Source organism: Gracilinanus agilis, chromosome 5, assembly GCF_016433145.1.
Source record: "Gracilinanus agilis isolate LMUSP501 chromosome 5, AgileGrace, whole genome shotgun sequence".
In the NCBI taxonomy this organism is placed as follows: Eukaryota; Metazoa; Chordata; class Mammalia; order Didelphimorphia; family Didelphidae; genus Gracilinanus; species Gracilinanus agilis.
Genome location: NC_058134.1, coordinates 178,337,321 through 178,351,418, shown reverse-complemented (window position 1 = coordinate 178,351,418; position 14,098 = coordinate 178,337,321). Strand labels below are relative to the sequence as shown.

The window sequence follows — 14,098 nt, the reverse complement described above, 5'->3', positions numbered from 1 at the left end:
GGGGAGGGAAGAAAGAAGAAAAACCAATATGGATCATATAACTTTAGAAAACTTATATGGAAATGTTATTAAATTTTTTTAATTTCTTAGAGAAAAAGAAAATAAATAACATCTTACATAAATATTTTATCTTTATATATAGTGAAACTTTTCCTATCTTCAAGTTCTAAGCACATATTGTTAAAATTTTTGTCTATGCTAGTAAAAGTAGCAATAATATGTTTATTTTGCCATTTAAGTATCTTTTTAGTGATTATGGCTGTCCTTTTAAAATTGTATGGAAAATATTCCCCCAAAATCTGTAATTAACTTATTCAATTAGAGCTGACTCATCTTTTTTTCTTTTTTAAGAATTTTGTTTTTTATGTGGAAAAAAATCATCAGCATTTACAATTATTGCTATATATGGTACAAAAAAGAATATTGTATAAGAAATTGAACTTTTGTTACGTACAACTTTTTTGATCTATATAGATAGATATAATTTAACAAGATGGCAACAAAATTCCTTTATCTCATACCCTTTTTACACTTTTTTGGGAGTGGTTTTTTGTTTTTTTTTTTGCTTATCTTTCACTATTCACTAACCCAGACTTCTGTATGACAAATCTATATAATTGAACATAATTAATTAAAATTAACTGTGTGAAAATGTATGTCTCTTCTCTATCTCCGATCTTTCTCCCAATAGATAGCAAGTATTTAATTTTCAAAGTTCTGAAGGTTTTTTTTAATTATTTTTCTTAGGAAAATTAAAACTTAATTGGAAACTAAATAATCTAATTCTTCTAAACAAGTGGATCAAAGAACAAATCAGAGAAACAATCACTGATTTCATCAAAGAGAATAACGATGAGGAGACAACATACCAAAATTTCTGGGATAGAGTGAAAGCAGTATTCGGGAAAATTTGTATCCCTGAATGCTTACATCAATAAAATAGAGAAAAATCAAGTCAATGAATTGAGCATGCAACATTTTAAAAAAAAATCCTAGGAAAAAAATTAAAATCCCAGTTAAAGCCTAATTGGACATCCAAAAAATCAAAGGAATAATTAATAAAATTGAAAGTAAGAGAACTTGAACTAATAAATAAGACTAGGAGCTGGGTCTACAAGCCGGGGGTGGGGGGGAATAGGATATTGGTTAATTTGATTTTTAAAAAGAGAATCAAATTACCAGTATCAAAAATTAAAAAGGTGATTCCACCTAAAATGAAGGGGAAATTAAAGTAATCATTAGGAGCTATTTTGGCCAGTTATATGACAGTAAATCTGATAACCTAGGTGAAATGGATAAATATTTACAAAAATATAAATTGCCTAGGTTAACAAAATAGGAAGTAGAATACTTAAATAAACCCATCTCATAAAAAGGAATTGAGCAAGTCATAAATGAACTCCCAAAGAAGAAATCCCAGAGCTAGATGGATTCACAAGTGAATTCTATCCAACATTCAAAGAAAAATTAATCCCAATACTATATAAACTATTTGGCAAAATAAGCAAAGAAGGAATCCTATCAAACTTTTTATGACACACAAAAATGGTGCTGATACCTAAGCCAGGAAGACCAAAAACAGAAAGAAAATTATAGACCAAATTTCCTTAATGAACACTGATGCAAAAACCTTAAATAAACTATTAGCAAAGAGACTACATCACTATTATCACAAGAATGATTCACTATGACCTAGGTGGGATTTATATAAGGAGTGCAAGACTGGTTTAATATTAGGAAAACTATCAGTATAATTAACCATATCGATAAGCAAACTTATAGAAATCACATGATTTTCTTAATAGATGCAGAAAAGACCTTTGACAAAATACAAAACCCATTCCTATTGAAAAAAGCTATAAAGCATAAGAATGAAAAGGCCTTTCCTTAAAATAATAAGTATTATCTATTTAAAACCATCAAGTATCATCTGCATTGAAGATAAATTAGAAGCCTTCTCAATAAGATCAAGAGTGAAGCAAGATTGCCCATTATCATCACTCTTATTTTATATACTAGAAATGCTACTTTAACAATTAGAGAAGAAAAAGAAGTTGAGGGAATTAAAGTAGACAGTGAGAAATTAAACCATCAATCTTTGCAGATAATATGATAGTATACTTAGAGAATCCTAGACAATCAAATAAAAAACTAGTTGAAATAATAACTTAGTTGCAGGATACAAAATAAACTCACATAAATCATCAACATTGCTATATGTTTCCAACAAAATTCAGCAGCAATTAAATTCCATTTAAAATAACTCTTAGACAATATAAAATACTTGGGAATCTATTTGCCAAGACAACCACAGGAATTATATGAACACAATTACACAACACTTTTCACACAAAATTAGATCTAAACAATTAGAAAAACATTAATTGTTCATTGGTAGACTGAGCTAACATAATAAAAATGAGTCCTACCTAAATTAATTTATTTCTTCAGTACCATACCAAACTACAAAAAAACTTATAGAACTAGAAAAAATAATAAAATTCATAAGGAAGAACAAAAGGTCAAGAATATCAAAGGAACTAATGAGAAAAAAATGTGAAGGATCGTGGCCTGGCAGTACCAGATCTTAAACTCTACTATAAAGCAGTGGTCATCAAAACAATCTGGTACTAGCTAAGAAATAGAAGAAGGGTGAATCAATGGAATAGATTAGGGATAAATGGCCTCAGCAATCTAGTGTTTGATAAACCCAAAGACCCTAGCTTTTGGGATAAGAGTTCACTGACAAAAACTGCTGGGAAAATTGAAAGACAGTATAGCAAAAATTAGGTTTACATCAATAGCTCACACCCTATACCAGCACTGGCAAAATATTGGCACACCTGCCCAGCTGGCACTTGGGGAGCTACTCCATTCCCCCTCTTCCCAGCACCGGAGGACATTTTTTTGCATGCCCTACCCCTCTGATCAGCTGCCCAAAGCAAGAATTTCCTCCCTTCACTCTCTGGAATAATGCAGGGGACTCAAAAGCAGCTTAAAGTTGCAGTTTGGGAACCTGACTTTGAAAACCTTAGCAACACTGCCCTATATACCAAGATATGGTCAAAAGGGGTATATGATTTAAACATAAAAAGTGATACTATAAGTAAATTAGGGGAACATAGAATCATTTACCTGTCATATTTTTGGAGGGGAGAAGAATTTATGACCAAACAATGAGATAGAAAGCATTACAAGATGTAAAATGAATAATTTGATTATATTAAATTTAAAATTTTTTAAAATTTAATATAAATAAAACCAGTACAATCAAGATTAAAAGGGAAACAACAGGGGCAGCTGGGTAGCTCAGTGGAGTGAGAGTCAGGCCTAGAGACAGGAGGTCCTAGGTTCAAACCCGGCCTCAGCCACTTCCCAGCTGTGTAACCCTGGGCAAGTCACTTGACCCCCATTGCCCACCTTTACCAATCTTCCACCTATGAGACAATACATCAAAGTACAAGGGTAAAAAAAAAAAATTAAAAAAAATATAAATAAAAGGGAAACAACAAACTGGGGAAGTTTTTCATAACAAATATTTCTGCTAAAGGTCTCGTTTCTCAAATATATAAAAAAAACAAAGTCAAATTTATAAGAATCCGTTCCCCAAATGATAAATGGTCAGAGGATATGAATAGGCAGTGTTCAGATGAAGAAATCAGAGCTATCAATAATCATATGAAAAAAATGTTCTAAATCCCTTTTGATTAGAGAAATACAAATTAAAACAACTCTGAGGTACCACTTCATGCCTGTTGATTGGCCAATATTACAGTAAAGAAAAATTACAAATGTTGAAGGCAATGTGGCAAAACTGGGACACTAACGCATTGCTGGTGAAATTGTGAACTGATCCAACTATTCTGGAGGGCAATTTGGAATTATTTCCAAAGGGCTATAAAAGAATGCATACCTTTTGTTCCAGTAATACCACTAATGGGTCTCTATCCCAAAGAAATTTTTTTCTTAATGGGAAAGGACCTGTTTATACAAAAATATTTACAGCTGCTCTTTTTGTGTTGGCAAAGAATTGGAAACTAAAGGGACATCCATCAATTGGGGAATGGCTAAACAATTGTGGTATATGCCGGTGATGGAATACTAACTATTGTGCTTTAAGAAATGATGAACAGGAAGATTTCAGAAAGAACTAGAAAGACCTATGTGAACTGATGTGGAGTGAAATAAGCAGAACCAGGAGAACATAGTAAATGAAACATTGTGGGACGATCAAATGTAAAAGACTGCTACTAATAGCAATACAATGATCCAGGATAATTCTGAGGGACTTATGAAAAGAAAGCTCTCCACATCTAAAGAAAAAACTGGGAGTAGAAATCCAGAAGAAAACATATGATTTATCACTTGTTTATTTGGGTATAGATTTGGGGTTTTTGGTTTTATAAGATTATCCTCTTACAAAAATGAATAATATGGAACTCTGTTTTGTGATAATACATTTATAACCAAATTGAATTGCCTGTCAGCTCCAGGAGGAGGGAGGGAAGAAAAGAAGGAGACAATATATATCATATAACTTTGGAAAATTTAAGTAGAAGTACCCCAAAGAGATCATAGATATACAGACTTGTACGAAAATATTTATAGCTGCGCTTTTTGTGGTGGCAAAAAACTGGAAAAGGAGGATATGGCCTTCAATTGGGGAATGGCTAAACAAACTGTGGTATATGCTGGTGATGGAATACTATTGTGCTAAAAGGAATAATAAACTGGAGGAGTTCCAGGCGAACTGGAGAGACCTCCGGGAACTGATGCAGAACGAAAGGAGCAGAGCCAGAAGAACATTGTACACAGAGACTGATATACTGTGGTAAAATTGAATGTAATGGACCCCTGTACCAGCAGCAATACAATGACCCAGGACAATTCTGAGGGATTTATGGTAAAGATGCTACCCACACTCAGAGGAAGGACTGCAGGAGAGGAAACATATAAGAAAAACAACTGCTTGAACGCATGGGTCGGGGTGGACGTGATTGAGGGTGTGGACTCGAAACTACCACACCAATGCAACTACCAACAATTAGGAAATTGGTCTTGATCAAGGACACATGACAAAACTAGTGGAAATGCTCATCGGCCATGGGTGGGGGGAGTGGGGGGGGGGGGGGTGAAGGGGATAGGAGGAGCATGAATCAGGTAACCATGTTAAAAATGTAGATTAATAAATGTTAAAAAAAATTAAAAAAAAGTTTTAAAAATTATTGCTTTTCTTCATTATTATTATGATCATCATTGTTCTCTTGGTTTTTTTTCTCACTTTACATCAGTTCATTGAACTCTTCCCATGTCTCATATATGTTTGTAGTAGATATTTAACCAATGCTTGTTGGTATTTGTCATTTCCTATAGCACAATAATATCTCATTACACTTACAATATACCAGTTTGTTCAGCCATTTCCCCATTGATGGGTATTTGAGTTTCCAGTTTGCTTCTACATGAAGTGCTACTATAAATATTTATGTCACCCTTTCCTCTGTCTTTGACCTTATTGGGATGCATATGTAATAGAATATCTTTACAATTTAGTGTCTTTTGAATCCAATTCCAAATTGTTTCCAGAATGTTTGAATTACATAGCTTTATCAACAGTGCATTAACAGTCCCTATTCTCCTACAACCCTCCCAATAATGTTATTTTCCTCTTTCATCATCTTTGCCAACTTGATGAGTGATACATTCTTCTTCAGAAATATATTAATCTGTATGATTAATATTAATATTAGATTTACATTATTATTAATATTAGATGATATGAAACATGTTTTCATAGAGTTGATTATCTGTTTTCTACATTTAGGAACTGCTTCTTTATGCCCTTTGATGCTATTAGGTATTGGAAATGGCTCGTTATATTTTTAACTCCTTATGTATCCTAGATTTCAACTTTTTTTAAAAAAATATTTTATAAATATCTACATCCCTTAGCCTTGGTGAATTGCCATTCAGGCTTTTTTTTTTTTTTTTTTTTATGTAGCTACAAAATTTAAAATAATATGAAAGTAAGTCACTGCTTTAAAATTATGGTTGTAAAAGTGAAATTAAATTGAATCTTCATTAGTGGTCTAAATTGTGATTGCAATGAGTAGGTGGTTGGCTTGATTAGGAGTTTGTTTTGTGACTAGATAGTGTATTACTAGACTATTAAGGAAAGTGTCATTGCATACTTAAGTAATTTTATATAGTGACCATACATAAGTCAACAAATACTGCCTTATGACAGCACTGTACTTGATAGTCTTTGGGTTAAAAATTTAAGAGACAGGATTCTTTCCCATGAGAAATTTATAATCTAGCTAAGACTATATATTTTCTATCAGTGTTAAATGTGTACACATTTTGTCACAATTGGGAAACATAACAATGAATTAGGGTATATAATTGTTCATGAAATAATTTTTGTTAAAGTTGAGAAATAATTGTTAAAAAGTTGAGACATCATAAAGTAGTGGTAGTTCCTTAAAGGAAGTGTGTGAAAACTAGAAGACCATACCCTCAAAAATGGGGGGAGGGGGGGTTTGGTTGAAATTTGACCTCAAACATTTCCTAGCTGTGTGACACTGGGTAAGTCACATAACCCCAATTGCCTAGCCCTTCCTGCTACTCTGCCTTGGAACTAATATTTAGTATTGATTTTAAGACAAAAGGTGAGGGTTTAAAAAAAAAACCTAGTGTATTTCAAGAGTATTCCAATGTCTTCAATAGATCCCCTGTAGATAGTTTAAAGGAAAAGATGTACAGAAAGATGAGAAAATATGTCTCAAGAATCATGATTCTGGCTCTTGTAGAAATGGGGGAGGGAGGGAATTTATAATCTGTTCAAATGGAGGTGAAATATTATTTAAAGTTTTCTCTTTATTTTCAGGATCCAAGTCAGAAATATGGCAACTTTAAAAGATAGTAAGTATTTTATGAGTCTTAGTTTGGGTGTTGAACAGTAATCATTTCCAAAAGATTATTTTAATCATTCCTTTGTGTCCTTGGGCAAGTAACTTTGCCTCCTATGGTTTCCATTCCCTCATCTAGAAAGTTAAAGAACTGGCCTACTTTAGAAGTTCCTTTCAATTCTGATTATATAGTCCATTCTTTTTAAATTAGTACTTTAATACATGATATTTCTGAACTAATCTATAGAATAAGCATGTTCAGCAAAAAGTGCAATGGAATGGTATTTAGGAGATTTTGTTTCTGCTCCCAGTTCTGCCATTTTGGCAAGGCACTTAAACTCTCTGTGCCTCTTTCTCCATTTTGAAATTAGTAATTGTGCTAAATTATTTTGTAAGGACATTTCTGGGCCTAAAATACTGTGATTCTTGTAACTTAGCTGTGGATGAGAAATATTTAGGGTTCCCATTGTACTTCTATACAATAAATAATGTGTTTGAGATTTTAATTGTTCTAACTTATGAATATCTTCAGTTACCAGGAGACTAAAGTCAATCAAAAACATCCAAAAAATTACCAAGTCTATGAAAATGGTGGCAGCTGCAAAGTATGCCCGAGCTGAGAGAGAGCTAAAACCAGCCAGAGTATATGGAGTTGGATCTTTGGGTAAGAGAAGTGCATAATTGATACTTCACACAGAAAAGACTAAAGAAAAATTACTGTTAACTAATGTTAACTAATCAAAAGTATCCTTTTGGAATATAATGAAAAAGCACAGAACTTTGAGTCACATTCAAATTCTGACTCTTCTTATATACTACCTGAGTATTCTTCAGAAAGTCACTTAACTACCTCTAGGCTTCACCTTCTTTACTTGTCATAGTAGGAGATTGAACTAAATTATTTCTAAGCTATATATCTATGAAATTTTGTAAATATTTGTTTACCAAATTTTTCTTTAAGAATCTTTTCTTTGAAGGAAAACTAGATAAACAAAGGAGGCAATAAGCTTATAGTCATGTTAGGAAATAACAGAAAAGGGAAATATGGTAAAAAGCATTTGGGCAAAGATCAACAAAGGGAGAGATTATAGGAATATACTTCTGATCACTCAGACAAAGCAGATACATATATGAAACAGAATATAGGTCTATTTTCAATACCTCTCAGCAAGAAACTTCTCACTATTCATCTACTATTTCTCTGACCATTATTGTTTGATCTCTTTCTTATTCTTACCTTTTGGTCTGTGAAGTCATTCCTTAGACTGTAGGCAACAGCCTCTTCCTCAGAGTATCCATTTTTTCCCTTTTACAGAAAAGCCTCATATCTTTTATTTGACTTCAAGTGTTTGATGGACTTTCTTCTTCCTTCATTTGCTAGGTCACATTCTGAGACCCTTTAACATTCTAAAAGGTTACTAACAATCTGCCTCTTCATATCCTTTTTCTTCTTTATCTCTAAGTTTAAATACATTCTTTCTTTTTTCTTTTTAAAGGAACATTTCCTCCCCCTTGATAATCTAAGTAGAGGACAGTGTTGTCTTCAAGGAGTAAAAGCAGCCTTTACTCTATGTGGAGAAATTACTTGGCTGGGGCAGAACTGCAAGATATATTTCATCTTTTCATTCTTAATGAAGCCAGATCCTCAGTCTCCCTAGGTAGCTCCAAGGGCAGTGATGGGCAATCTTTTGAGCTTGGTGTGTCAAAATCCTACAAAAAACCGATCACAACTCAGGTGGTGTGTCACTTCGAGAAAAAAAAAACATTAATTTCACGATATTTATAGTTTAAGTAACAAAAATGTATAATTGTAATATATAGCTATATTTAATAAACCAAAATAGATAAATTAATATAGGTAGAATTGTCATCTATAGTGCACAGTATCTACACTACACTACAACAAATGTTTCATCCTCAGTATGTGGCCCCATAGGTTTGCCATCACCGTCCTAGGGGTACCTCTAGGACAGGGGTCGGCAATCTTTTTGGCCGTGAGAGCCATAAATGCCACATTTTTTCAATGTAATTTCATGAGAGCCGTACAATGCTCACAGTGTGCACTCCTATAACAGTGCACACTCCTGTAACAGCACCTGAAAAAAAAATTGACTTTATAGCTCCTGCAGAAAGAGCCATATCTGGCCCTCAAAAGAGCCAGATATGGCTTGAGAGCCATACGTTACCAACCCCTGCTCTAGGAGGAAACTGCTAGTCAACTTTAACTAATATGTCCATAGGGACCCCCTAAGCTAAATTTTATTTAATTATAATAATATAAAGAAATAATATACATTTTTCTCAGGAAGTAAGGCTAGCCTTCCTAGCTGCTAGCAGCTTCCTACAAAAAAAAAAATAGCCTAACACTAACCTTCCAGTTTCTATTATTTTTCCTCCATTCATTTCAGGTTCATTTTTCTTCCATACTTATATCAACAAATCCATGATCTAATAATGATCCCTCAGCTGTACAGATTATAATCTTTCCATACCATAGTGTTCTATGTCATTCTTTTCCATGTCTTCCAAAAATTCCCCACAGAGTATCTACTCAATATGAGGACTTTAGCTTCATATTTTTCAAGGCTAGTTGTGTAGCTTTCCTATTATCTCTTATTTTTCATATGTGAATAGCTACTTCTTTCCAATCAAATGTTAACCAGATGATATCCCTTAAACCACTTCTGCATATATGTCCTCATTCTTGGTAAATGCCAAAACTTTCTCATGCCTGCCATGCCCACTCACTTGTCCTCTTTTTTGTTTCCAAATATTGTGTTTCATATTTCATTATCACACAGCAGCAATTGGAGATTATTGGTGTTCAAAAAGATGTATCTTTTGCTTTGATTATCTACCCCAAATACACATTTGTATGATCTAATGGGTAATATATTACCCATTCATTTGCTTGTCATAAAGTCTGCATAATAAACATTTTTCATATGTTTGGTTTTTCCTCTTCGAATTTAATTTTTTAAAAGAAAATGAACTTTATTATTGCTTTTGTCTTTATAACAGTCATTTTACCATCACTTCAGATTGAACCCTCCCATGTAATAAAAAAAAATTTGCTCAGAAATACCAAATATAGTGAGCACATCTAAAAGTGCCATTTCCTTTGCTGGTTGTACTTTCTCCAATACCATCCAACATACTGGTCCCACAATAAGAGTTGGAATAATTTTTGCTCCCCATTACCATTTCCTGACTCATCCTTTACTGATAACACACACAAAACAAATCCTGGTGGTATCTTATCAACTGCTAGGGTGTTTTACCTCCTGCCAGAAGCCATCAAAGCCCATGACATTTAGCACGGCTCGTCACCAGCTACGACACCAGCATAACGGGTGTCAGAAGGATGGATGTTCCACTCAGTTTCTCCTATGTGACTCTTTTCTCACTAACATTCCCTTTTACTGAAAATATTGTAATCAATATCCTTACACAATCCCAGGGAGATAGAGAAAAACAATGCAGGCTAATAGCAGAGGGCCCCCCCCCCCAAGGCCCCCTATAATTCCTAGGAAATTCCCACCCTTACATACAATAATACAGAAATTCCCCTAGATGTCACTTCACAACAAACCAGCATATAGTGAGTGTAGTCAATAAAGTGAGGTCACTAAAGTTGGGAGTGCTCTCTTAATCCTTCTAATAAGGAGGGGTAGAAGGTGATTGAGGTGATATGAGAGGAATGAAAGGGATGACTGAGTTTAGGGAAGGAGAGGACAAGGTGGTAAATTGGATGGTAAGGAAATAGGTGGGGCATTCAGGAGCGGCAGCTTAAACAGACTAGGCACTCAGGCTAGAGACAGAGGACACTGGGGAAATAGACTGATCCCTTCCAGGCAGGAAAGGTATCTCTATAGACACAAGTAGTTGGGCCAGTCAGAAATGGTTTAAATCTGCCTTGAGGGTTTTTCTTGTCAGTTTCTCAAGTCCCTTGGAGGAGTCAAAGGGCTCCTCCCTGTCAGTGAAACTGATGGGTTCAGGAGGAAGTCTCTGGCAAGGACTTCCTCCCAAGATGGATGCCTCCAGTTCCCTCAGAAATAAAAGAGAATAATTCCTTCCCTCTTCAACCCTTTCCTGATCTTTGACACAATGATTCACCAGAGGGTAAGATTAGGTAACAGGGGGGTTTATTAATATTCAGGGTTGGTCAGAAAGGAGAGAGGGGTTTAGGGTTTCTGACAGCCGCTAGGGAGAAACTCAAAATGGGGGAGGGTCACAGGAATGGGTTAGACTGAGAGAGAGCCTGCTCTCCCAGCCAGGAAAGATTTGGCTGCTTTTAAAGTAGAGTGTATACTAAATCAATAAAATAAGAGATAGTTTGATTCAAAGGTGTTCTACTTGCCTATAGGAAAACTAAACCCACAAAGTCTAATCACTGTAACACAAAAGCCACCCTTCCTCCCAGAGCCCACAGGGAAAACACAGGAAAGGTAACAAGGGTGTAATATGGAGAAGGTCAGGGAGAGGTCCAGAGAAATTAGCTAGGTTCAAAGTGTGCAGAGACGAAGCAAAAGCCAAAACCCAAAGGCAGAGCTTCAGTTGGACCTTCCACTCTCTTCAAGCCTCAGGTTCCAACTGCCCTTCTGTCAGAATTCCAAGGCTTCTAACTTCCAGAAGTTTTCAGTTAACTTTTGCAAGGGTCAAAGCTTCTGGTGCATCTTTGCATTACATGAGTTAATGTTAGATTTTAAATCTCTAACTCAGATTCCCATACACAGGTGCCTACAAGAACAGGCCAGAACAGTCTCCAAGTTTTTCCCCTCCCAGATCTAATTTGGTACAGTAATTTAATATAAAAGAAAAATGAATGAAACATGAAGAAATTGTCTCCCATGAAAAAGCCTATACTTTCTCACCACTGTGGCCCAAGAGATATGTCAAACACACTTAACACATTGTCTCCAAAGATAAGATGTATGGTGGGAATAGAATTCATGCCAACATTGATGTAGTCTTGAGAAAAATGATATAAAAATTAAAATCAGCAGACGGCACTTCAGATCAGCCACTGCAAACCTACTGGGTCTCTGGCTCTTCCCACTCCATTTTCACTCAATTGTCCCACCCCCAAGGGGAACTGGACTGCTGATCATCTCCCTTTTACCCCCTAGCACCTTCCTTTTTCAGTGAATTCATTAAGCTCAAGTCTTCCTCTACACCTTAAACATTCCCTTCTTTTGATGGATGGAGAAACCAGTCACAGAACAGAAAGATTAAGAAGCTTAATCATAGTCGAGGTTCTAGTTTGTGACAAACCTGGATCTAAAACCGGAGTTTTCCAGATGCCAGTCTGATACTTTTTCCTACTATTCATTGCTATCTGTATCCTATACTACAGAATTTGCTTTATAGCATTTGATTATATATTACTTGTAACTGCTTCTGCATTTCTTTTTAAGTTCTGTGAAGGCACAAACCATGCCTGATACTTTTTTCTTAACCTCGAACAGTGATGTCAACTCAAATAGAAACTGATTAATCTGGTTCAAATCAACTGGAGACTTTTGCAGGGCAGTTTGATGGTTATGAGTTTGTACTTCTGCTCCAGAATGTTTATCATTATGCTAAACACCCAGTATTTAGTCCTTCTTGGTGGTCTGTAAAGTTAGCTGTAGTAAAAGAAATTTTGAATTTACTTCATAATATTATGCTACTTCAGTTTTTTCCTCAATGATGATTTTTTTTAAATATTAATTACTGAATTTATTTATGAATTAAGATTAAGCCTTTGGGACAGGATATTGCAGGAGAAGGATCACATTTTCAAAGGAGAAAAAAAGAAAAAAATTTTAACTCACCAGCCCAGTTATGGTGAGAGGAAAACCTATTTCACTATCAGAATTCAAATGGTACTTTAGTTTTGCTTAGTTGTGTTTTTGGAGTGTTTAAATAGAAAGCATTTATTAATTGATGACTCAAACTGTGCTTAGTGCTGGGTCACATTTACAAAAATTAAAGTCTCTTCCCTCAAGGAGCTTGAATTTTAATGGAAAGGGGTTGTGGGATAGGGAAGAACAACATATATATAAGAGCAGGGACACCAGAGGAAGGGTATGTTGGGAATCACAAGGGATATGATAGATATGTCCTTTATGGTTTCAATGGCTACACTGATTTAATATGGTTTCCAGAGGAAGTGGCAGAAAGCAGAGGTGGAAAGTGTATGATAAGAGGAAGGGAAAGATGCATTGAAGTAGAATGTATGACAGTAAAATAGCAGGGTAAAAGTAATACAAGAAGTAGAATGAGTTGGTGAAAGATCGTTTCGTGGTTAAATGGTTGTACAAGAAGTTTGAGAAGATTAATCTTTTTTAAGTTGCCATTTTCCCTGTTATGTAAAGAACTACTTTTATTAACTGCATTGTCTGTCATGTAAATTTAGATTTAGAAAGGATGTTGGGTCTTCTGAAGCTGTTTGTTCTTTAATATGAAGCTATTTTTGTTTGTTTTTTAAATTGAAAGTTTGTTGCTTGATTTTCATCATCAGAATGTAATATAGAGAATTAAGATAAAAGCACTTCATTAGCTAGCACATAGTGCATAAGTTGTTCTCTGTAAGTAAAGCTCCTGCTTCATAGGGATCCACCAGGAATACCATAAAGCCCACTATGAAGGGAACTTAACTGGGAATTTGCTGTTTGCTTGACCCTTTTATTTAGCACATTTTCTGAGTATCTCTCTTGACATCTCCATCTTAAGATGAGGTTCCAGAATTAACATGAATTTATCTTTATTAGTGACTAGAACACTAGTTATTTTACTAACCCTCACACCTGAACAAATCATTCCACTCACCTAGTGTGTGAGAGTGTGGGTGTGTGGGTGTGGTATTTCCCTTCCACTCCACCCACCCCTCCTGTGTTTGGAGTTGTTAGTCAGAGAACCTGATGCCCCTGAACTCCATTGACTCTACTCAGTACTCATTAGTTCCTGATCTTCTGGTTCTTCACTCGTACTATGGTGGACAGTCTTCTAGCTCCTGCTCTCTTTATCCCTATAAGTCAGAGTTAATGTTCACTGAACCAAGAACTCCCATTCCTCTGTTCTCTTTATTATGATCCTTTTCTGACCTATATTTCTATCATTCATATGATTTTCTACTTCCCCTTCACTTATACTGAGTAGAACAAAGCTAAGCCTTCTACATGATAGGCTATCCAGTACCTAAA

General features: G+C 35.0%; 1 protein-coding gene across 3 annotated transcripts in view; it reads left to right on the top strand.

Moving 5' to 3' along the window:
* Positions 1-14,098, top strand: part of ATP5F1C (ATP synthase F1 subunit gamma) — a 31,148-nt gene that overhangs the window by 7,283 nt on the left and 9,767 nt on the right. For all 3 annotated transcript variants that reach the window (XM_044677543.1, XM_044677542.1, XM_044677544.1), the window contains exons 2-3: positions 6,890-6,924; positions 7,444-7,575. In XM_044677543.1, the coding sequence (XP_044533478.1) occupies positions 6,890-6,924; positions 7,444-7,575 (167 nt within the window). The remainder of the gene's footprint in view (positions 1-6,889; positions 6,925-7,443; positions 7,576-14,098) is intronic.